Genomic DNA, 24,418 nt, shown 5'->3' on the forward strand with positions numbered 1-24,418 from the left:
TGAATCATATCATTCAGACTTTCACTTTAGCTAAATGCAAGAAAATAACTTTGTTTCAACTTATATCAAAAACTAAACTGTGTTCGCATCTGTAATGAAAATTTTGTGGTTTGCATTTGATTAATTAGGTTAAAATGCGAAGGTGATTAATGCGAAGGGATGCGAAGGGTGTAAGAATGAAGATGCGAAGTATTTCACAGTAGAATGCGAATTGGGGAAGAAAACAGAAATTTTCAAATATTGTCCCTGGAGTTTCGCATTTTCGGAAATAAATACTCAACTTCGCAAATGGGGGTCATAAAATGATGAAATTGCAGAATTTTTAAAGAGATACACACACACATAGACAACCACACATATATTTAGAAAATTAAACTAAAAGATGATAAATTACAGATTATAGCATTGTCCTTGATTGAGTCAATTTCCTTTATAGGAGTAATATGTTCCATTGTACCTTGCAAGTTAAAAAAAAAAAAAAAAAAAAAAAAATTTACATTAAATTAGACAATTATAATCAGCACACAGAAAAAAACAATCAAACAGTGAAGAAGAAAGTACATTGGTAGGCTGTTACGATTAAATTAGACAATTATAATATGCGTTTTTCCAGGTGAGTATTCATATAAAATATTTATTTCCTTAATTAAAACAACAAAAGATATATTTTTATTTATTTTTCCAATTTGCATAACTTTTTTTATTGATTTAATAAAGTTGCATACCAAATTGTTAGGCTGTTACGATTTCACCACCTAAAATATGTATATTTGTATTATAATATATTATCTTGTTAGTATTTCATGAATGCAATCAATAACACTTGTGTGCTTTGAATGCGAAGTTGGATTTAGCTTTGCTATAAGTTTCAATCGATTTTGAAATTGAGTATTGTTCGCATTTGTATGAGTGTAGTCGATGAATCGATAAAGCAAGAACATATGAGTTTTGATTCGCAATTGGATTGATGATTGAGGGATGATTCGTGAAGAAAAACGCGAAGTCAAGGACTGTGAAATTGTTGTTTGCAAGAATTTAAAAACTCGATTGTGGAGTTGTTGATGCTCATTTTGCGAAAGTAAAACAATCGAGTGTTTGCATCTGTGAATCAATTTGAAGTCAATTGGGTTAATATTCGCATATGGGTTCAACATATGAATTTTTGATTTCGCAAGTTTAGAGTTCAAGAACTAAACTGTGTTCGCATCTGTAATGAAAATTTTGTGGTTTGCATTTGATTAATTAGGTTAAAATGCGAAGGTGATTAATGCGAAGGGTGTAAGAATGAAGATGCGAAGTATTTCACAGTAGAATGCGAATTGGGGAAGAAAACAGAAATTTTCAAATATTGTCCCTGGAGTTTCGCATTTTTGGAAATAAATACTCAACTTCGCAAATGGGGGTCATAAAATGATGAAATTGCAGAATTTTTAAAGAGATACACACACACATAGACAACCACACATATATTTAGAAAATTAAACTAAAAGATGATAAATTACAGATTATAGCATTGTCCTTGATTGAGTCAATTTCCTTTATAGGAGTAATATGTTCCATTGTTCCTTGCAAGTTAAAAAAAAAAATTTACATTAAATTAGACAATTATAATCAGCACACAGAAAAAAACAATCAAACAGTGAAGAAGAAAGTACATTGGTAGGCTGTTACGATTAAATTAGACAATTATAATATGCGTTTTTCCAGGTGGGTATTCATATAAAATATTTATTTCCTTAATTAAAACAACAAAAGATATATTTTTATTTATTTTTCCAATTTGCATAACTTTTTTTTATTGATTTAATAAAGTTGCATTCCAAAGTCAATACAAGGAGATTTGGGATTGTTATTGCTAGATAACAATCAAGGTAACACTATAAACTTATTCTAATGTTAATATGATTATATGTATGCTAGAATTAGGGTTTGTAGTCTTGGATTCAAAGCATGTACAATAGAGAAACCTAGATCCAAGCATTAGGGTTTGTATGAGCACATAGGATGTCTTATGACCAAAACCCATCAGTGGTATCAGAGCCTTGATTGGTTTCAATTGTATTGATGCTTGACATAACTGAAAAATTCGATTTTTTGATGTTGTGGAGGGCTGGACTCGCCGAGTCCATGGCTGAACTCGCCGAGTCCATGCAGACTCGACGAGTCCATGCCTGACTCGACGAGTCAACTCGTCAGATAATGCTTATCTCGGGATTTCTTGCTGTTTTTGCATATGGATAATTACCTTATCATGTTAGATCAATATAAATCTGATTTTATGATATATATGACTATATTCTTGATCTAATTAAAGATAATTATCAATTAATAAAATATTTGTTTCCTTATATGATAATTGATTGATTATTTTGATTAAATTGATTAATTATTTTGCAAGAAATCATTAAATAAATCAAATATGGATAATTATGTGATTAAATGTTAATTTAAAATTATTTGTTATTTGATCCTTGTTGTTATGAAAGGTTTCATATTTCCCCCTTTAGGTTTTATAGTTTAAATTTGAACCCAAAAGTCTTGGAGTTTTGAAATTTAAATAATTAAAACCCTAATGTTTTGAAAAAAGGTTTCAAAACTTGCCCTCAAGTTTTGGAATTTAAAAGTTGATTAAAGGTTTAATTAGAAATGTTAAATTCTAAAACTCTAGTAATGTTTTGAAAAGTTCAAATCACACCCTTATGGTTTTATTAATTAGTTAAGGAGTATAATTAAAAGAGGTTTAATAAATCCATAAAAGTTTTGGTTAACCATTTAATTGGATTAAAAGTGTAATTGTTAAAGTTAACCATATAGTATTTTAAAAGTATAAAATACACCCTATACTATATATAACATTAAAGTGTATGAGTAAAAGTCAGTCTTACCGTTAGTAGGCCTCATTCGAAGTTGGTCTATAAGGGGTGTTTAAGGAAATTGCCTATAAAATGGCGATTGAATGGGTATCCACTCTTACCCACCGCACTCTTGACTAGTGGAGGGTCGTTAGCCGAACGGGTAGGATAGGACGAAACCTTCCATTATAAGTATAATGAAATACAGAGTAACTAAATGTTTCGCAAATTCCCAATCTTAGTTACTTAGGCAAAAGTGAATTGATGCAATTCCATGAAATTACACTTTGTGCCCTTGCGAAGACGTTAGTGGAGCGTGTGTGGTTTACCGGCACACTAAATGGTTCTAAGCAAAGGTAGCAAAGGGTGACTCAATGTTTGTCATAGTTCGGTGGAGCGTGTGTGGTTTACCGGCACATCGAATAGGTGATTGTAACATGTGAGGGCACCATGTAGTTTGCATGGTTATTCACACCCGCTTTGTGATCCTCGGCATCCCAGTCACAAACTAGAGGGGCATATCGAGATTTAAACATGCCATTGAAATGTTCAATGAATCTCAAAGGATCTAGGAGTTTTCATAGATTTAAAACTTAAATTTCTTTTTCGTTTTTCATGGTGGAAATTAGTGAATCGTCATTCACTTACCTTCAAATGTTCTGCAATTTGGGTTACGGCATCCCTCTCCCGAGTTGTAGAATATTGTGTTGGGTTCTAGCCTTGGAATTTCATTTGGGTGATTTACCAAGGACTCAATCAATCAACTAACTTGAATTCGTTTTCTCCCGATGTCAAAGTTCGACAACTATGGTCTTCTCAAGTCCCGGAACAAGCATTCCACATGAAGATGATATTCCACGATTCGATCGAGGAACAAGAAATCATGCTTCACTTCCTCCTCCTCCTCCAATTATTCTCCCTAACCCACAAGATTGTAAAATTGAAAAGTTCAATATCACTCAAGCCCTTTTGGCAAGTAAACATAAAGAAGGAAAGTCGGTGTGTGCACACGTCCTAGGGATGAAGTCGCACATTGATAGACTAAGAATGATAGGATTTGTTGTCGGTGAGGAGATGGCTGTTGATTGGGTTCTTCAGTCACTTCCCAACTCATATAGTGAGTTCGTAAGAGAGTACTATATGATGAACCACGACGTGACCCCATAGATCTCACCTATATGCTTATTGATGCTGAATCAGCAATGGTTTGGCGCAATAGAAAAACAAAGTTGATTGGTGAATCTGCCTTCGAGACCTCTATGGATATAGACAATGGCAATGAAAGACATGCAATGATCGAAAAGTTTGATCATAAGAGAAAGGCGATGTCTGAAGTAGTTCCATGTGTTGTTCCAAAAAGAGTCAATTTGCTTTTATTGCCAAGAGAAGGGGCATTGGAGATGAAGCTGCCCTATTTAGCTAAGAGATCTAAGAGATGGGAGAGTCGAAACGTATGGCTCTAATTTAGGTAAAATCCATTGACTAACTCTTTTAAGCTTCATTCTAGATTCTGAATACATAATGTGATAAGATCACAATTGATGTTTAGAAGGATCGAAGAAAAGAAAAGAAGCTTAAGGGAAGAAGTGAGCAGAATCTAACCGTGAAGGAATGGATTTCGATTGCGTTTCTCGAAGATTAGATTCTTGAGCTACTACTTAGGGTTAGAATTAGATTGCTAAGAAAGATGTATTCACATAAGTTTTTCAATGAGTTGCATTGTGAAGGACAAATTTTTCCGCAATAAAATAAATTTTGATATTAAATTTTATTTATTTATCCTTACAATGGCGTGTATGAAAAAATTGATGTTAAAATTATTAGCAATAATGGATGTGTTTCTTATTGTGTTATGGAAAGTCAAGAGTTTACCAAATAGGGAGAGTTTCTCATCGCCCAAGTTTCAATTGGACAGAAACTTGGAATCATGCAACTTGGTTGCATGATGAATGAGAAATCTCATATTTGGTAATTAGACTAATTCGTTGACAAAGTGTCAAGTGAAGGACTAGGAGATCTAGTACACAAAGTTGTGTGTTGATCAAGTTCACCATAAGAGTAACAAAGATATTCGTCATCATTTACTAAAGGTTTAGTAAATATGATTATACTTACAAGATTAAGTGTAATTTTGAATTGATTAAAGGGTTTAGATCAATAGCAAAACGAATAAGAAGAATCAAATAGGCAGAAAGATAAGAGTTTCTCCATTCTAAGAAGAAGGGAGAGTGGCTTTTATGCTTTATGATAGGTCTTAATGATTAAGAACCATATCTCAATTGATCCTCTAAGTGAGTCTTGGTACAATTGTATGTCCAAGAAGAGGAATCAAAGATTGAAGAAACGGTCAAATCAAGAAGTCAATCATACTTCGTTCCAATAACAAGTCTTAAAGTTAAGATTGTGACAATGAGTGAAAAGTATTAAAGGTTTATAACATTCATCAAATGTGGAAAGTTGTGATGTCGTGGATAAGACAGAGACCAAATAGGACCAATTTGTGAAGTGTTTTGATAAAAACTACACTAACTCTTGAATATTTGTTTGTCAAGAAATGTTTATTGACAAAAGAATCTTATATGTCAAGGAGTCAGTGGGAGTCTTAATGGTCTCGAAAAGTTTCAAGAACAAATCAAATAAACCTTATCGATCATCACTAGCACACGAGTTGAGGTTTACAACCTATCGTGAAGACATTATTTTGTTTCTGTGCCAATCCAATCGAGTTAATTATGCATGTGAGTCCTATGAGTTCTCATTTGAATGCGTAAAAGGCAAGGACCTTGATCAATGAAAGGTACATTGATAGGAAAAAGGTAAGATGCTTAACTATTTGGAAGACGTGGTGGGCAGCTGTGCTACCATAAGGCAAGAAATCAAGATTAGGAAAGTTCGATCCATATGAGTTTGAATTTGTCGTAAACTTTGGTTTTTAACAAATTCGCATGGATAGGAACACATACAACGTTTAAATCTAAGTGTCATAAGATTTCCTCCTTCATGAAAATGATTATGAGAAAATGCTTTCACTAAGAAAGATTTTAAAAGATAGTGATTATAAAATTGCATTCTCAAATTCGATCATGGTTACGGCATCCCTTTCCATAATTTGAATTGTGAGGTTTGGCAATTAGTCTTAAGACACACATATGAACTATCTAAGGCAAAAGTGTATAAGTTCAAGAAGCCTTGATAAAAGATTATCAAAGCACTAAGTATTAAAAACATGAACTTAAGAAATTCAATAAGTATTGTCTTTCTGGAAGTTAAGATGTTTATGAATACATGTCGAAGCTAGTGGGAGCATAAGTGTTATGTTTTATAATAATCATCATGATAGTGGGAGCATAAATGTTATGATTGTTTGATTATTAAGGCACGTATTGCGTAGTTGGCAATATTAATTATAGAAAACAAGAGTCATACTTTGCGAAATTGTAAGAGTTGAAAGGTTGTTTTGCTATAATTAAGGGAGAGAATATTATGCTTCATTTCAAATCTAAAGGATTAGGTTGCGAAATGTTGATAAATTTAGTCAAAGGTACATAGTGTGTTTTTTAAAATTTCGATTGTGATTACGGTATTCCTCTTCGCAATTCGAATTTTGAGAACATAGCAAATAAAACATTATGCGTCGTGTCCCATACGCTTCGGGTATAGGATCGAATGCAAATGCTTTAATGTTCAACCATTCTAAAATTTTCCAAATGTATAGTGCATTTAGAGGGAAAAGGGACTAGAATTGGTTTTGACTAAAATAATTAAACAACTATCAAAGGACAATCCAAAGTTCGACGAGGATTGGTCGCTTGTGAGTAGTTGGAAGTATAGTATTGGAAATTATGGAAGTGTTTCCATATTGGATGGACAATATCAACATCATTACGAATAGATAAGATTCTATTAAGAATGAGTTGTCATATGGAAAATATGGAAGTGTGTCCATGTTGGGAAGTAAATATTGAAAATCTATGATTAGAAACTTTTATGCAAAAGGATGTTCAAAGGAATGTACTTTGAGTGAGAGACATCATATCTAAGGAATTGTCTTGTAACAATCTCCGATAGAGGAATTTGTAATATCATTGGCAATAGTCTTTGAGACTTTGGTGCAGTGACATTACAAAAGGATCGTTGCATAAAGTGTTAGAATCTAGTATATTCTATAAGTAACAACAATTTGATATTCTTACACTTAAGAAAATGGATTTGGAGTTGTAAAATGAGAATGATTGGAAATGTGTTCAATTTGTCTATTTCACAAAAGTAAGAACCATAGGTAAACATTGTGTGCATGCTAGGAGCATGGGACAAGTGTTGTAATTCAAATGCGAAGCTGATTACCCGAAACGACAAATAATAATGAGTAATCGATATGGTGATAAATAAAACGTGTTTTGTTTATACTCAAAGGTTTGAGGCCATATGGGATTAGTATTATTCTTGTGTTTCACCTTGCATGTTTTGACTTCCAGAATAATTGAGTTTATTAAGAATAATCGAATTATTCAAACGGGCCACAGTCGTTCATATGTTGGAAGTAGGTATGAATGAAGATTGTTGTGAATTGGTGTGTGGATTGTCTAAAAGAGTATTAGACATAAGCAAATGTTTGCTGCAACGTTCATGAGTGCTTATGAATATGATTTGAGCATTGGATTAAACCCACGCTCACTTAGATCACTCCATGAATTGTATCACGAGTGATTGGTGAGACGATAACATCTTATATTCTTGAAACCGAGATGTGTGAGTTGTATCTTGCGAATCGGTTGCACATTGATAATATGTAAACGCACCAGTAACTTGGTGTTATAAAACATATTGTTGTGTGTAATTCGGTGAGTGAGTGCAAGCAAGCATTGTATCAAAGTTTATCCGTTCCTTTTATCCATAGAAGGATAAAAGCGATATCTTTGGGCCCCTCGATGGTTTAGTGATGACATACGTAAATGCTCGGCCGGGCTAGGGCTAATTTGATTTGTTCAGTTAGTCTGTCGTCATAAATCAGAAATCGAGATAGAGTACAAAGAGAATGATTTGAAATCATATCTCATACGATATCTAGAATGGAGGAATATATGATCCCTTATCTAAGGACACGCATATCTGATATGATCAGAGTTGACAGCGGCTTTGGAAAGCTACGATTGCAGATCAGGATCTGAAGTCATACGCAGAATAGTTGTTAGACTTATCCAAGTGGGAGATTGTTGGATTAGTGTCTAAGTCCATAACTATTTTGGTATGTACTTGACCCGATGGTGCATGGTCCTTTTGGGTTGCCTTCACCAAAGCAACTTGATTGGAGAAATGAATAAAGAGAGAGAGGATAATATGATTTATTAATATGTTATAAGAATAATATATTAAAGGAGAAATCATATTTGTTTAATTAATATTGGTCAATAATTAATTAAGAATTAGTTTTGTGATCAAATGTAATTAATTAAACTAGAGGGGCTGATTTGTAATTATGTGATAGTTACAAAATAAGGTAATGATTATCTTATTTATATGGTGGACGAATTTAAGGTTGAAAAGCCTTAGAATTCGAGTATGATAAGGATTCAAGGATTATCTTATTGGTTGCTTAATGGATAATCAACTAGATAAGGATAATGACTGAAACCCTATCTCTACACCTATATAAACACCCCTAGGGCCATGAATTCGTGTATTCCTTCCCAAGAGGTCCTAGATACGAATTCTAACCTCTCACCTCTCTCTTTATACCTTCTCCATTTGCTTATGGTGTTTGTAAGCCATTAGAGGAGTGACACTTGTGACTCTAAGCATTCCAAAGTCAATACAAGGAGATTTGGGATTGTTATTGCTACATAACAATCAAGGTAACACTATAAACTTATTCTCATGTTAATATGATTATATGTATGCTAGAATTAGGGTTTGTAGTCTTGGATTCAAAGCATGTACAATAGAGAAACCTAGATCCAAGCATTAGGGTTTGTATGAGCACATAGGATGTCTTATGACCAAAACCCATCAGTTAAGATGTTTATGAATACATGTCGAAGCTAGTGGGAGCATAAGTGTTATGTTTTATAATAATCATCATGATAGTGGGAGCATAAATGTTATGATTGTATGATTATTAAGGCACGTATTGCATAGTTGGCAATATTAATTATAGAAAACAAGAGTCATACTTTGCGAAGTGGTAAGAGTTGAAAGGTTGTTTTGCTATAATTAAGGGAGAGAATATTATGCTTCATTTCAAATCTAAAGGATTAGGTTGCGAAATGTTGATAAATTTAGTCAAAGGTACATAGTGTGTTCTTAAAATTTCGATTGTGATTACGGCATTCCTCTTTGCAATTCGAATTTTCAGAACATAGCAAATAAAACATTATGCGTCGTGTCCCATATGCTTCGGGTATAGGATCGATTGCAAATGCTTTAATGTTTGACCATTCTAAAATTTTACAAATGTCTAGTGCATTTAGAGGGAAAAGGGACTAGAATTGGTTTTGACTAAAATAATTAAACAACTATCAAAGGACAATCCAAAGTTCGACGAGGATTGGTCGCTTGTGAGTAGTTGGAAGTATAGTATTGGAAATTATGGAAGTGTTTCCATATTGGATGGACAATATCAACATCATTACGAATAGATAAGATTCTATTAAGAATGAGTTGTCATATGGAAAATATGGAAGTGTTTCCATGTTGGGAAGTAAATATTGAAAATCTATGATTAGAAACTTTTATGCAAAAGGATGTTCAAAGGAATGTACTTTGAGTGAGAGACATCATATCTAAGGAATTGTCTTGTAACAATCTCCGATAGAGGAATTTGTAATATCATTGGCAATAGTCTTTGAGACTTTGGTGCAGTGACATTACAAAAGGATCGTTGCATAAAGTGTTAGAATCTAGTATATTCTATAAGTAACAACAATTTGATATTCTTACACTTAAGAAAATGGATTTGGAGTTGTAAAATGAGAATGATTGGAAATGTGTTCAATTTGTCTATTTCACAAAAGTAAGAACCATAGGTAAACATTGTGTGCATGCTAGGAGCATGGGACAAGTGTTGTAATTCAAATGCGAAGCTGATTACCCGAAACGACAAATAATGAGTAATCGATATGGTGATAAATAAAACGTGTTTTGTTTATACTCAAAGGTTTGAGGCCATATGGGATTAGTATTATTCTTGTGTTTCACCTTGCATGTTTTGACTTCCAGAATAATTGAGTTTATTAAGAATAATCGAATTATTCAAACGGGCCACAGTCGTTCATATGTTGGAAGTAGGTATGAATGAAGACTATCGTGAATTGGTGTGTGGATTGTCTAAAAGAGTATTAGACATAAGCAAATGTTTGCTGCAACGTTCATGAGTGCTTATGAATATGATTTGAGCATTGGATTAAACCCACGCTCACTTGGATCACTCCATGAATTGTATCACGAGTGATTGGTGAGACGATAACATCTTATATTCTTGAAACCGAGATGTGTGAGTTGTATCTTGCGAATCGGTTGCACATTGATAATATGTAAACGCACCAGTAACTTGGTGTTATAAAACATATTGTTGTGTGTAATTCGGTGAGTGAGTGCAAGCAAGCATTGTATCAAAGTTTATCCGTTCCTTTTATCCAAAGTAGGATAAAAGCGATATCTTTGGGCCCCTTGATGGTTTAGTGATGACATACGTAAATGCTCGGCCGGGCTAGGGCTAATTTGATTTGTTCAATTAGTCTGTCGTCATAAATCGGAAATCGAGATATAGTACAAAGAGTATGATTAGAAATCATATCTCATACGATATCTAGAATGGAGAAATATATGATCCCTTATCTAAGGACACGCGTATCTGATATGATCAGAGTTGACAGCGGCTTTGGAAAGCTACGATTGCAGATCGGGATCTGAAGTCATATGCATAATAGTTGTTAGACTTATCCAAGTGGGAGACTGTTGGATTAGTGTCTAAGTCCATAACTATTTTGGTATGTACTTGACCCGATGGTGCATGGTCCTTTTGGGTTGCCTTCACCAAAGCAACTTGATTGGAGAAATGAATAAAGAGAGAGAGGATAATATGATTTATTAATATAAGAATAATATATTAAAGGAGAAATCATATTTGTTTAATTAATATTGGTCAATAATTAATTAAGAATTAGTTTTGTGATCAAATGTAATTAATTAAACTAGAGGGGCTGATTTGTAATTATGTGATAGTTACAAAATAAGGTAAGGATTGTCTTATTTATATGGTGGATGAATTTAAGGTTGGAAAGCCTTAGAATTCGAGTATGATAAGGATTCAAGGATTATCTTATTGGTTGCTTAATGGATAATCAACTAGATAAGGATAATGACTGAAACCCTATCTCTACACCTATATAAACACCCCTAGGGTCATGAATTCGTGTATCCCTTCCTAAGAGGTCCTAGATACGAATTCTAACCTCTCACTTCTCTCTTTATACCTTCTCCATTTGCTTATGGTGTTTGTAAGCCATTAGAGGAGTGACACTTGTGACTCTAAGCATTCCAAAGTCAATACAAGGAGATTTGGGATTGTTATTGCTACATAACAATCAAGGTAACACTATAAACTTATTCTCATGTTAATATGATTATATGTATGCTAGAATTAGGGTTTGTAGTCTTGGATTCAAAGCATGTACAATAGAGAAACCTAGATCCAAGCATTAGGGTTTGTATGAGCACATAGGATGTCTTATGACCAAAACCCATCACTTTACTCATTAAAATTAGCTAATAAGGGAAGAAGATAAGTTGTGCACATAAGGTGCTCGATGAAATGCCTCAATTCAGAAAAATGGAACTTGAATGCTTGCAGTTGTAATCTTATACGAATATAATGTCAGATGTCTCATTTTTACAGTTAATCATCAATGAATACTCCATGAGGCTAGTCCGAGAGGAGCAAGGCAAGCAACCACAACAATTCAGGTGAGGGGAAAAAGCCAAGAGGCTGCTGCCTCTTTTGATTTAACCGGAAAATACAACCCCATCCTGGTGGTTATTCTTTGTAGGGAACGGAGAAGAAGAAAGGGAAAGAAGGAGCAAAAATCAGTTCATCAATTTCAACAACAAAAAGTGGGTTCAATGGAGGTTTCTTGGGTCTTGATTTATTCAAAATTCAACAACTAACGATGACTAGAAAGGTAATTTTTTGTAGTTGTTCTTGGTCTTTGATTTCACAAGCAAATTAAGCATTAAAATGGTACTTTTGGTGTGGTAATACTTGACAAAAAGGAATGAGAAAAGAGATGAATTGAGGGTTGAAACAAAACGGCAACAACTATTTTCTTATATTGATTTGTGAATATCAGTATATTTATGTGTGAATTTATGTTTGAATGACTATATTTATTTATGAATAACAGGATATTCATTTGTGAATATCAATGTATTTATGTGTGAATTTATGTTTGAATGACTATATTTATTTATGAATAACAGGATATTCATTTGTGAATATCAATGTATTTATGTGTGAATGACTATATAATTATACATAATTGTTTCTTTAACATTTTTGCAGATACAATGAATAAACATACATATAGTGGGATGTGGGAGATTTACCAAAGAAACATGTACACCAATACCTCTTTCGAAAGGAGCACGAATGTGTTTTATTCATTTATAATTGTAATTGTAGTATTAGTTTCCGTGTCAAAAAAAAAATATATTCTAACTTAATCATTTACTATTATAATTATATTCTTATATGAATAGAAATGTGTTTTATTTATTAATATATGAGTACCATTTTAGTTGATTTTATAATCTTTTTTTCGGGTTTTATTCATTTATGATTTTACAAGTGTATTCATAAATACAATTAAGTTAATTCATTTATAATTTACAATTTTATTCATTTTTAAATGAAATGTATAAATCATTATTTATGAAGATACTTTTTTTAAAAAAATAAATGAGGTAAACCGATAAATTATTCATTATTTTGATATTTGATTTCTAAAAATAAAAACATAAAAATGAAAAATGAAATGAAAAAAACGTTTTCTTAGATAGATATTAAATCATGATTTTATTAATTATTGGTTCATTAAAGAAAAGAATCTAAAAATGAGATATTTTGGGTAATTGTCATCATAATCACTAAAATTTAGAATATCATAATTTAATTAAATGGTAAAATTCCATTTATGCCCTCATAAAATGATTGGTTTACAATTGTTTTCGCGTTCTCAACCTTTTAAGTGTTCTCATTTGATCCTCTCCCTATATATATATATATATATATATATATATATATATATATATATATATATATATATATATATATATATATAATGGATTGTTTGTATTTAAAAATATAAAAAATTAAAAACCAAAAAAACATATTACATGAGGGGCCATAGCCCAAGTCAAATTTGTTTACATTGTGGTACGATTGTTTTAACTGTTTTACGTGCAATCATTGTAAAATAGGGTACGGTTAAAATCCCCTCCAACCGTCTTCGCCGCCTTATCAGCCAATAGGATTGGTGTTATCTCTTCTTCAAAAAAAAACTCATCGGTTATCTCTCCTTCTACTACGCCCCTCAATCTATCTACTCCGATTTCCAAAGAAACCTCTTCGGCAAAAGCAGATGACGTCTTCTTCCGATCAGAATCTACCACCTCCTCTATCGATTGCCGAGGTTCCACTGTTGTCGAAAGAAGACTGGCGGTTGGAAGTTTGGGGTTGGGCGGGATCGGAGATAGAAGGAAAGCAAATAGGACTGACAGCGGCGGTGGCTGTATGTCATTTTTTTCTATGCCGTCTGGTTTTAACTCAAAGAAACAGGAGAATGAGAACTCCGATGCCGAGAAAGTCAACGTTTCAATTGAGTGGGGGCGGCGATGGGTTGATCGATTTGCCTGGTTTAGGATTAGGTAGTAAACAGAAGAGGCTTGCTGAAAATTTACTGGTAATTATTTATTTATTAATTTTTTTTACATCAATTTTTTAAGTTATAAGAGCTTTCCTATTGGCCATGGGAGATCAGAGTAATAGATCTTGTGTGCAGAAGTTCCATCTGAACCTACCCAAAGCTCTTACAAGATACCTGTCGATACCCATTCAGGGGCTCGGCTTCCAGAAAGGTCTGTAATTTTCATTCGCTTTTTATTTTGTTGTTTTAAATTACCTTTTATACCATTTTTTAAGAAGAAATTTTATCAGAGAATCTAAACATACTTTCTTAATTATTTAAAAAACAGAGTAAAGTTAATGATTGAGGAGATGAAAGCGAAGAAACAGGTTTACGTGAAGATCTATTTTCTGCTGGCAGAAAGTTTGCAGAATTTTAGAATGTATGTAATAACTATTTCATTTGTAAATTGTAATCTTTCTATTTATTGGCTTCCTTGAATTCACGTTTGTTTCATTGAATTCACGTTTGTTTCATAGGTGTTGGAGCAGATACTTGGTGTGCTTATTAAGCTTGTGAAAGATTTGAAGTTACAACATCAACATAAATACGTGAGGAACCTCTTTCATGTTTTCTTAATAAGACATGATGATTTTTTTTTTATTCTTAATTTCTAATTTAGGCTAATTGCATAATAAACAAAATCTTGGTTTAAAAAAGCGCAATGCGCACTCATGCGATTAAGGTCCGGGAGGCCGATGCGCGAGGCTGATGCGCTGGCAACACGTAGGTGTGGCGCACAAGTAGTAACTACCAATATATGTTTACGGTATACTAAAAAGCAATAAAAATATAAAACGAAAACCAAATATAAAAGTCATGTAACCAAATGTAATGATAATTGGTTAAACATAATGCACAAACCAAAATGCAAAATGCATGTTTACCATAGTCAATGCAAGATGAAACCAAAATCTAATGGTCATGCAAAATGAAAACAAATCTAATAGTTATGCAAACAGCAAAATGAAACCAAAAAATAAAGACCCTAAGTCATCCTTCATCAATCATCATCAAAGTCAAACCCAAGCTCCATATCCATATCTCCCTCCTCATCACCAGACATGCCAATATCTTCTTCTATCTCTTCATCAACCAACCCAAGTCCACTAGATCCAACTATTCCTTTTCCTCTATCATCTCATGATGCTTTGGTTGCATAAAAAGGCTCATTTACCCCTGAGGCTTTTTCCACAGCATCCCAAGTCAAATCTTCACCCTCAAACACTAAATTATCATCTTTATCCTCCTCTAATCTCCCTAACAACCACTCATTGCTCTCATCTATTTCATTCAGAAGGATAGGATCAACATTGTCCTTTCTGTTGGTTCTACGATTCAAGGAACGATTGAACTTCACATAAACCATATCATTTAGTCTACTCTGTGCCAATCTATTCTGTTTTTTTGTGTGAAGCTACAATGAAAGAGATAAAACACATTAGACATTTCATAGTGCATGTGTAATTAAAAAAAATAAACTAAATGTCACATAACATACATGTTGAAAGACTCCCCAGTTTCTTTCACAACTTGTTGCACTACATGTGAGGCTAAGCACACGTAAAGCAAAGTTTTGCAAGTTAGGGGTTGAAGATCCATATGATATCCACCACTCAGCTGTAGGAAACAATGTTTGAAAAAAATGTTAATCTAGCTTCATAATTATAAATCTATAATATTAATATAATATAATTAACATTTAATCTAACCTGGTGCTTTTGTCTTCCTTTGCCTGATTGCCATTTTATTACTAAATAAAGCTTTTGCATTTGATATGTAGCTAATTCGGTGGTTATCTTGTATTGGATACTAGAATCTGGAACCAATCTCTCAATGCAAGCATATAATCCAGTCATAACTTCTTCACAAGAAGCATTAATTTTGTTATCATAGGATTTAAGTAATGTCCAGCTGCATGCAAGGGTCGGTGAATATATTGTATTAAATAATGTTTTAAAAAATTTGGCAAAAAAATATAAGAATATATTATGATTTTTTTTTCATATTTATATAAACAACTTCAACGACTATTATTGTAATAAATTTTGATTTATAAATTTATCAAAAATATCATGTTTGTATCATCGAATGTTTTTTTTTTTAAGTTTTGTAATTTTTTTTCAAATTGTTTATCATTAATAAAGTTGCAAAAAATATAAATTAAAAAAAAACTTGAAAAAAATAAAGATGTATATGTTTTTTTAGGCTAGAAGATGTCAGAAGATGTTAAAAGACTCTGGTCCACATCTGCGCCAAGAAGAGGGCGCGCATACATTTTTAGGTCTGCAGTCTTTAAAAAAACAAACAGTCTGCGAAGGTTAATGTCTGCGCGTGGTCTGCACGGTGCAGACAGAAGAGGTCACGCAGATCTGCAGACAAAAAACATACACTACCTTATACACAAGAATCATCCCAGCACTGCATAAGATAAGGTAAGATTGTGTTTTCTTAAAAAAAAATTCTCTTTGTGATTTTAAAAGGGTATTTTTGTAATTTTATGGTAAATATCTTGTGGAAGCCACAGAAGAAGCTTCACTTGCATACAGCAAGGTTGTATGTTGTTTTTTTCCATCATTTTCATATGATCACTAGTGTAGGACAAACAGTGACTCATTCTTGAACTCTTGTATGTGCAAAAGACGATAATGCCCTCATGAATTGACACAATTATACGGATTTGTAGGTGACACGACTTCAAGAATATCAAGGTGTTGACCCCCATTTTGACACAATCGCAAGGCATATCAAGAAATAGTGAAGGTAAATTAACAATTCATTAATGAGAGTAAGACACGTCAATTTAATTAATAAAATGTTAAATTTGAGTTAAAACCTGTAATTTTTCAGAAGCTAAAGAATATGCAATGGATAATTCACCAAGTGGACATGGATCTCAACCGATTACCCTTGAAATAAATTGGGTGATTTGCTCAACCTCATCTTTTAGCTTCTTATCATTTTACAGAATTCTTCATAGCTGATTTTGCTATCCTGTCAGGGTCATAATAGCATCTCATACAACACTCTATTCAAACAGTATGATTCATTTATAATAACTTGCATAGTATAACTTACAACATTCGCATGAATTTCTGATATTATATCTTCAATGGTGGCCTCATCGCCCATTTTATTATCTTCCAACATTGATTTTAGATCATCTTTTGAAATACATCTGCCATAAATCCCCATCATGATCCAAAAGGACCAAAACTTAGAAACGATAAATATTTTCAATAAAAAATGTGGTTGTGATTAGGCACCAGGTGTCCTTAGGCTCGATCCATTAAATATTACACCCTTCATTGTTTTTTGGTGTGTGTGTTTTGTTTTTATGTGGTATATGTGTGTTGTGTTTGAAAGGTCTCACTTGACTAAACATAACCACTTTCAGTCAACTTCACAAGCATCAATCTTTAGAGTTGATTGGACATGATTACATACATGATTACTTAAGAAAGTGTACAACACAAATGAATAAAACCATAAATAGCAATGCACTTTGGGTTTTTCTCAAAAAGTAAGAAAAAATGCATCAAACATATAAACAAATTAGGTAAATTACAAAATTGATTAAGTTTAATTTCGTAAATTGTTGAAAATCAGTGATTTTGTTTGTATACATTTAAAAAAACCGAATTTATTGCAAAAATCCTACTTAAAATATTTCGGTAGGAAAATTAGGTCGGGGGACTTATTTTTGTGTTATATAATAGGTCATAAAAGCTCCAATCAATCACTAAAAGAATTTTTGTGGAAAGAAATATGGCCTCTATATAACACCAAACACCTTTTAAATAGTATTATTTTAACTGTTTTTAGTTTTTTATTGTTATTCTTTATAATTTATAATATTAAATTATGTTTTAGTGTAATTTTTTAGTGTGGTTGGAGTTGAAAAGAGTTTTGGTGTTAGTTTTACACAAAAATAGTGTAAATGCTGGAAACCATGACAGGTATGTACTACCCTCAAGCCCTAAAAATAAAATCAATTATTTTAAATCCCCTTTTCCCTCTTTCTATTCAAAATATTCTCCAAAAACCCTAATTTTTCAACCGTCTATACCACCGCCCTCTTGTCCCATTAGTGAACCACCGCCAGCCTCCCTACACACGCGACAACCGGCGACCTCACCACAGTACGGAACCGCAACACTCACGCATATCTACAACTTGATTATTGTAAGAACACCTCTGTAATCTCTATGCTAGTTGTTGAGATTTTTTCATCTATCTGTCGTTGACATTCAATCAATGTAATCTTTGGTTCATCACTTGTGAATTAGGTGGGTCATCTCGAAACCCCTCACGTTGGAGCATTCACGTGGTACCACACTTGAAGTATTCACTATCCTAGGTGAGTTTTACTTTTCTTTCGAAAAAACCCTAGTTCTCAAGTTACTTTTATTGAATTTTGATCCATATGCATGCTTAAATGATTAGTTTTTCTTTTCTTGGATATCACTTGTACCCAGGAGCACCATTCACACACATAGATACACTAAGTGTGCCATTTGGTCATCAAGTGTAACCTTTACTTCTAGGTAAGCTTGGTTGTTCCTTATATAACCCTAATTAGTTGATGTTTTCATTGGTCTTTACATACGTGATCATTCTTATGTGGTTCTCTCTACATTGGATAGTTGTTGGGGTTCTCTCTTTACAATGGCTCTTAATGCCATAAGATATTGGGTGGATTTAAAAAATGCGTTAAAGTCCTCTGGAAAACTACATGGAGATGTAGATCCGTCAAGTAAGGGGTTCAAGGCTCTTCAAGTCATACTTTGAAGGGGAATTTTTAGAAAACCTAAAAGTATTTTTGTATTTTGATCTTGTAGGTGTTACAAAAAATGACACGTTTGACCGTATCAGGGAAGATTCAACGAGTATCCAGCAACGTCTCTTCAACCTTTCAGCTGAGGTAAACTGTTCTTCAATAACTATAACTATAAGCTTAAAAAAGGTTAGAATTAGGAAATGTTTAAGTTATGTACAATGTCCGATTATAATAAGTTAAGTTATGAAGTTAAAAGGATTCAAAAACAGTTGGTGTCAATTCCATCAAAACTTGCAATATAAAATCAATCAAGTTAGGTAATACTGCCTCAGACCTTCTACTGGATTAATTGCTTGAATCAACATGATTCATTTAGGATTAATTGCAAAAACAGAAAGTACATTGCTATTTCATGTAATCAAGTTTACTTTTTTGCAATTAACCCAAAAACATCAAAGAAAGTACGTTGCCCTCTGTTTATGTTTTTCCAATCTTGATCATTTTAAAATATTTAACAATAATTAAATTTTGTAAAATTGACAACACATGACCACATGGTTCAATAATAGATAGTACCACAAGGACCAAAAGTGCAAGTAATTTTCTTTTTACACCAAAAGAAAATGGTACTATTCTTTTCACAAATTTAAAGACTGGTATGTTGACTTTTGATGGCCCCGGGAGCAAAAAAACTTTAAAATAGTATTATATAAAAGAAAAAAAGAAAAAAAAATAATAAAATAAAAAAGACCAAACCGAGAGAGCTCTCTATAGCTTAGGGACTAAAAATGAAATTTACTGAAAATTAAAAAACGAATGTGTTTGAACTAAAACCTGCACAATGTGATGATCAATCCTTTTCAAGTGATATGTATTTTCTTGGTTGGAGTTAATTCACATGTACTTGCCTTGATTTGGTTAACTCAACTGGTTTGTTGTGATCAGGTTCTAACTCACTTGGTTTGAAACCATACTCGTCCATTGTACTCACATAGTCAAGTAACATATGAATCAAAAAAATAGTGGAAAAGATGTTTATGGAAAGCCAGGTGGTAATTTCAAGATTTGGAATAATGTAATATATATATATATATATATATATATATATATATATATATATATATATATATATATATATATATCCCATGTGCATAAAGGGACAAACTTATACTATGATCATAGAACAAATAAACATAGCTCACTAAAAAGGGAATCAAACAAAAAGGTATATTTCATCAACAAAAGTAGCTATCTACACAATTCTGGAATATGATTAATTGCCAATATTAACTTTAATAATAGATAAAGGAAATTTATTTATATATGCATTTTATATTTTGAGTGTAAATAATAAAGTAAATGTTAAAAGTGGGTAGAACTAAGAACTAAAAGAAGTGCAATCTTATTGCTTCCGTTTTTTGCCTTAAAGATGAGTTTATGTTTCAAAAAAAATTTATTTCTTTACCGTAAGTTCCTATCACACTTGCACAAATATTAACAAAATCACACATTATGATAGTCAAATAAGAATTCTAAAGCAAAAAAATTGTGTATACATACACTCCATCCTTTGTTTGTCTCCTACACTCCTTGGAAATTGATAAACCCCCACATTTCGGTTATCTTTTTGGCCAGGGGTAGAATGGTCTTTTATGGTATTATGGTTGCTATTGGCTGTTTTGTTAGTGGGAAGAGCACCTGAGTATGTTGGCTGTGATTCCCTTTTGTCTTGTCTCTTGTAATAGTATATATAGTCCTTTGTTTTAGAGTCAGTAGCTGAGAATTGATTTGTAAAGAACTTTGTTCTTTTGGAGAGCCCCTTTCCTCTCGAATGACTGGGAATTATCTTAATATTATCAAGTAATTTTGTTAGTATGTCGGGAGTATACGATAGATTCAACAGGGGTCTATCAGAAATGTATATGATTGTGTCAGATTATCATTAGTACTTATTAAGTGCCAATTTAATGTTCCATTCTCTCCACCCTTGAAAATATATGGTTGTTCACAAAACAATAAATATCAATATTTTAACTTCATAAAATAATTAAATGATGCAGATATGGGCACTACTTGTTCATGTCCTAAAATTGTAAAAGGCCAAGAAGTGCAATAATTTTGTTAAGTGCAAGTAGTTTGCTAAAGGAACTTGATCACTCCCTATGCCTCTGTCCCTTTACATCCCACCACCAATGAAGGTTGATTCTTTCAAACCAAATTCCTTGACTTTTTACAAAAAAACTTTCCTCAATTATTTTTCCTTCTTTTTCCCTAATCGTGTTCTCATTTTCTTAAATATAAGCCCTGGCTTGACTTAACAGAGAGATTTACCTGTTTATCCGGTGTCGCAAAGATAATTCCATTTTTGAGGTGTATAGGAATGGATCAATGGAATCATCATTAACATTGAAAACACCATAATTGATAAATCAGATTCTAAGATCTAATTTCCATATTATTATTTAATATCAATTTGAAGAGGAATTTTATATAATAAAAAGATAGAGTAAAAGTTCACCTTTCATTTTGTACCCCGTCTTGTCTTGTCTTTCTAACAATGGGGATTGCACCATATATCTAAAGGCTTCATCTAGAACAAAATAAAATAATAGCTAAATAATTGTTAGTTTTCAATTTCCATCTATAAACATAAGAAATAAAATATCATAATGAACAAATAATATCTGCTTCCCATGGAAGTTGAAGGATTTTCCATTTTTATGTGGCTCATTTCTCTCATTTCCGTTAATACAATCATTAGTTATCATATGGGGTCGATCAATTTGGTTTATAGAGGTATTTTCTGTCATGAATAAATGCTAATATGAATTTCTTTTTAGTGTCTAGGACCTCCACTACCTGATCAATGTCCATAAATCCCTAACCTGCCTAAGAAGAATATGCAAGACAATCTAAAGAGCCATAAATTGAAAAGATTTACCTCATTGTATGGTGAACATAATCACCATTACAGAAAATAGCTCAAAACCCACTGTAACACCAAAAGTAAAAGGTGTAAGCATTATTGTTGACTCTAAAGTACAGGGAATGCACTAACATTAACGTTATAAATGGTGCTGTTTTGTTGTTTTTTTACAAATAAAAGCTATTAAAATGCAGTTTTTTATTAATATTGTTACTTTTATTTAAACATGTAGTTTTTTTTTTTTTTTTTTTTTTTTTTATGAAAAGTAAAGTTCTTTTGTTAAAAATTGCATTTTTTTTTAACAAAAAGTGGATAGTTTTAACTTTTAAATGACGTTTGTTTGTAGGAAGAGATATTGAGACCAGCTCTAGAAAGGGATCTAGCAAGGAACAAAAAACTGGAGAGTTTTAAATTGATTGAATTAAGGTTAGTTTTAAGTTTATTTTTAATCTACTCTAAAAAAGGATGTTTTTTTTTCGTCACATGTCACATTCTCATTCAATTTGCCAAATGTTATTTTGTGGTTATTTTAAATTAATTTTTTTTTCCACATGTCATTTTATGAGCTTTTCTATTTTATTAAATTTCACATAATATTTTAATGTAATAATTGCAATAATTATAGTAATAAATTGATATCAATTTTACTAATAAACTTACCTTTAAATTTTAAAATTCTCAAATTAAAGCTCTGTAGTTTTTTATGTTTATTTATTTAAATTATTTGTTTAAATTTAAAAAATAAAAAACATTTCAGTTATAATAATTCATTTTTTTTCTTATTTTCTTATAAATTCAAAGTTCTCAAATATTGACTTTTTATATTTAATTTTTTTCTTTTAAATTAACCAATGTAATGCATGGGTCTCCCAATTAGTTATACAAAAAAATAAAGTTATTAACAACTATGATGTTTATATTTCAGGCATAGAGATCGTCAGAACCCAATCAAAATCAATTTGAGTGACCAGTCAACACATAATGCAATTTGTCTTATAGATATTCATCTATGGATTGCATTTAACATGAGAAGTAATACATTAGTTTATTATTAGATACCTTGTTATATCTTTACTAATATGTAAGTTTTTATTTTTATAAACAGCCTTGCGTAGAATAACTATAATTTCGGGGACTACAAACCATAAAGGGGTACAATTTTGTTTTGTTTATTTTACAGTATTATTATATATTAATTAACTATCTATGTTTTTTTTTGCAGATCGGTGATTACTTATTTGCAAAAGATGTCAAAATCGAAGAAAAACCGGGCGTTTTTGAAATCACATTTTTCTTGAAATATAAAGACTACAACTTTGATAATGAGATGGACTGGGTTGATGATCAGACAAATAGTTGGGAATCGGTTTTAGAGGCATTACTGCGATGTGGCCAACTTTACGTGGGTGTCAACCCACTAGGTTAGTATCCTTGACATTATTTTTGTTGTTTATTGTAAAATAGAAAGTAGGGATGTAAAATCCAATAAGCTCTTATTTGGGTTGGGGTATTTAGAACCAAATAAGGTGTTATTTGGATAACGTGGACCGAATAAACATAATATAGATACCCACAAACCAAATCGAATTGCTTATTCGGGCCTAATTCGGTTCGGTTTAGGATTTCGGGTCAAATTCTCATCCCTAATAGAAAGAATCAATAAAACTATTATTTTTATTGTAGATATCAGAAGAAATTTAGAAATGAGAGATCTTATTCAAGATTTAGAACAAATTGAACGTCGTGCCAATTCTTTGGTCGAAGAGGTAATAATTTTGATCTTAGCGATATTCAGTTTTTTCTGTCTCCTTTTTATGTACACCTTTTTTCTATCTTCTCTTAATGCAGGCCTCTAAATATTACAACGAAGGAAGTTTATTTCTTGGAAATCAAAAGATGGATGAAGCAGAGAACTTAAGAAAGGAGATCGAGGTCGAAGATGAGAAAAATTACTCCAAGCTACTACTATACAGGTTTTTATAAATTATGTTTCTGGTTTTTTATTTTTATTTTTATTTTTTATTTTTTAAATCTATGTTTCTAATTTAATGACCTCTTTAATGAATCCTTCAATTCAGGAATATGGAAATTACCAACAAAATCACGATTGATCTTCATGGACAATTTAGATATGAGGCAATGTGGTTTTTGAAGCTTCACTTGTGGCTGTTCAACAATTTACGTAGTATGATCATTAATATTATTTTATTTAATATCTTTTCATGTCTTTTTGTTTAATTTTTTATTCTTTACAACAGCTGGAAAGGAAATTGTTGTGATAACGGGACATGCTGAAGATCGAGAAACGAAACCGGTTTTGAAACCAATGGTACAAGTATTTTTTATTCAATTTTATTTTTCAATACTTAGAATAAAAGATTTGCTTTTGTTTTGTAGGTCATTGGTTTACTAAAACGATATGGAATTGAGCCTAAAGAATTAAATAAAGGCACCTTTGTTATCACACTTCCTTCTGAAGCGAGAGATTTCAATTTTGCATTGGACATTTCCGACTGTACAGATGTGATTGAATTTTGATAACAAATATGCTACTGAATTTCTTTTCTCTGTTTTTCCTAGATTGATAGTAATTCACCAAAACCCTAAATCAATCGTCGTCACTGAAAAAAGACCATTTCTTGAATTGATGCTCACTCCTCCTTCTTCCAAACTACCATCACACCAGCAACATCTCTTCTATCCGTTACCACAACCCTCTTGAGGCCTCTGTTACTACCACCCTCCCGACGTTGCCGTTACCACCACCGGTGGCCGCAACCCCCTCTGCCGCCCTGCTTCTACCTTAAGCCGAGACAAGAAACACTACCCTTATATCTCTGCCACCATCAACGCCACCGATAGACATCATTCACTTGAATTTCAACTCTTTCTCTCACCATCC

At 32.3% G+C, this 24,418-nt stretch overlaps 2 protein-coding genes and 1 long non-coding RNA gene across 3 annotated transcripts; all 3 read left to right on the plus strand.

The window, feature by feature from the left end:
- Nucleotides 1-13,773: 13,773 nt before the first annotated feature.
- LOC145014102 (uncharacterized) lies at nt 13,774-19,634 on the plus strand. Its single transcript, XR_013665410.1, has 11 exons — nt 13,774-13,982; nt 14,100-14,192; nt 14,290-14,361; nt 16,019-16,245; nt 16,497-16,573; nt 16,661-16,734; nt 17,697-17,995; nt 18,100-18,170; nt 18,289-18,357; nt 18,457-18,566; nt 18,652-19,634. It is a non-coding gene; the product is annotated as an uncharacterized LOC145014102 (long non-coding RNA).
- Nucleotides 19,635-22,444: 2,810 nt separating this feature from the next.
- LOC145016039 (uncharacterized) lies at nt 22,445-23,499 on the plus strand. The gene is made up of 4 exons (XM_078974474.1): nt 22,445-22,668; nt 22,739-22,937; nt 23,200-23,282; nt 23,365-23,499. Exons 2-4 carry the CDS (start codon nt 22,844-22,846, stop codon nt 23,497-23,499), a joined length of 312 nt encoding a protein of 103 aa, XP_078830600.1. The 5' UTR covers nt 22,445-22,668; nt 22,739-22,843.
- Nucleotides 23,500-23,522: 23 nt separating this feature from the next.
- On the plus strand, nt 23,523-24,407 carry LOC145017550 (SMR domain-containing protein At5g58720-like). Its single transcript, XM_078975562.1, has 3 exons — nt 23,523-23,701; nt 23,775-23,845; nt 23,914-24,407. The coding sequence occupies exons 1-3, from the start codon at nt 23,599-23,601 to the stop codon at nt 24,052-24,054; spliced, it is 315 nt and encodes a 104-aa protein (XP_078831688.1). The 5' UTR covers nt 23,523-23,598; the 3' UTR covers nt 24,055-24,407.
- The last annotated feature ends 11 nt before the right edge of the window (nt 24,408-24,418 follow it).

This window comes from Lactuca saligna, chromosome 9 (assembly GCF_052625555.1).
Source record: "Lactuca saligna cultivar CGN05327 chromosome 9, ASM5262555v1, whole genome shotgun sequence".
In the NCBI taxonomy this organism is placed as follows: domain Eukaryota; kingdom Viridiplantae; phylum Streptophyta; class Magnoliopsida; order Asterales; family Asteraceae; genus Lactuca; species Lactuca saligna.

Excerpts from the sequence above, each read along its gene's own strand:
- LOC145016039 (XM_078974474.1), top strand. The coding sequence starts at position 22,844 with ATGGACTGGGTTGATGATCAGACAAATAGTTGGGAATCGGTTTTAGAG. Across the intron at positions 22,938-23,199 it reads CGTGGGTGTCAACCCACTAG|ATATCAGAAGAAATTTAGAA; the intron begins GTTAGTATCCTT and ends TTTTTATTGTAG. Across the intron at positions 23,283-23,364 it reads CCAATTCTTTGGTCGAAGAG|GCCTCTAAATATTACAACGA; the intron begins GTAATAATTTTG and ends CTCTTAATGCAG.
- LOC145017550 (XM_078975562.1), top strand. The coding sequence starts at position 23,599 with ATGGAAATTACCAACAAAATCACGATTGATCTTCATGGACAATTTAGA. Across the intron at positions 23,702-23,774 it reads GCTGTTCAACAATTTACGTA|CTGGAAAGGAAATTGTTGTG; the intron begins GTATGATCATTA and ends TCTTTACAACAG. Across the intron at positions 23,846-23,913 it reads AACCGGTTTTGAAACCAATG|GTCATTGGTTTACTAAAACG; the intron begins GTACAAGTATTT and ends TTTGTTTTGTAG.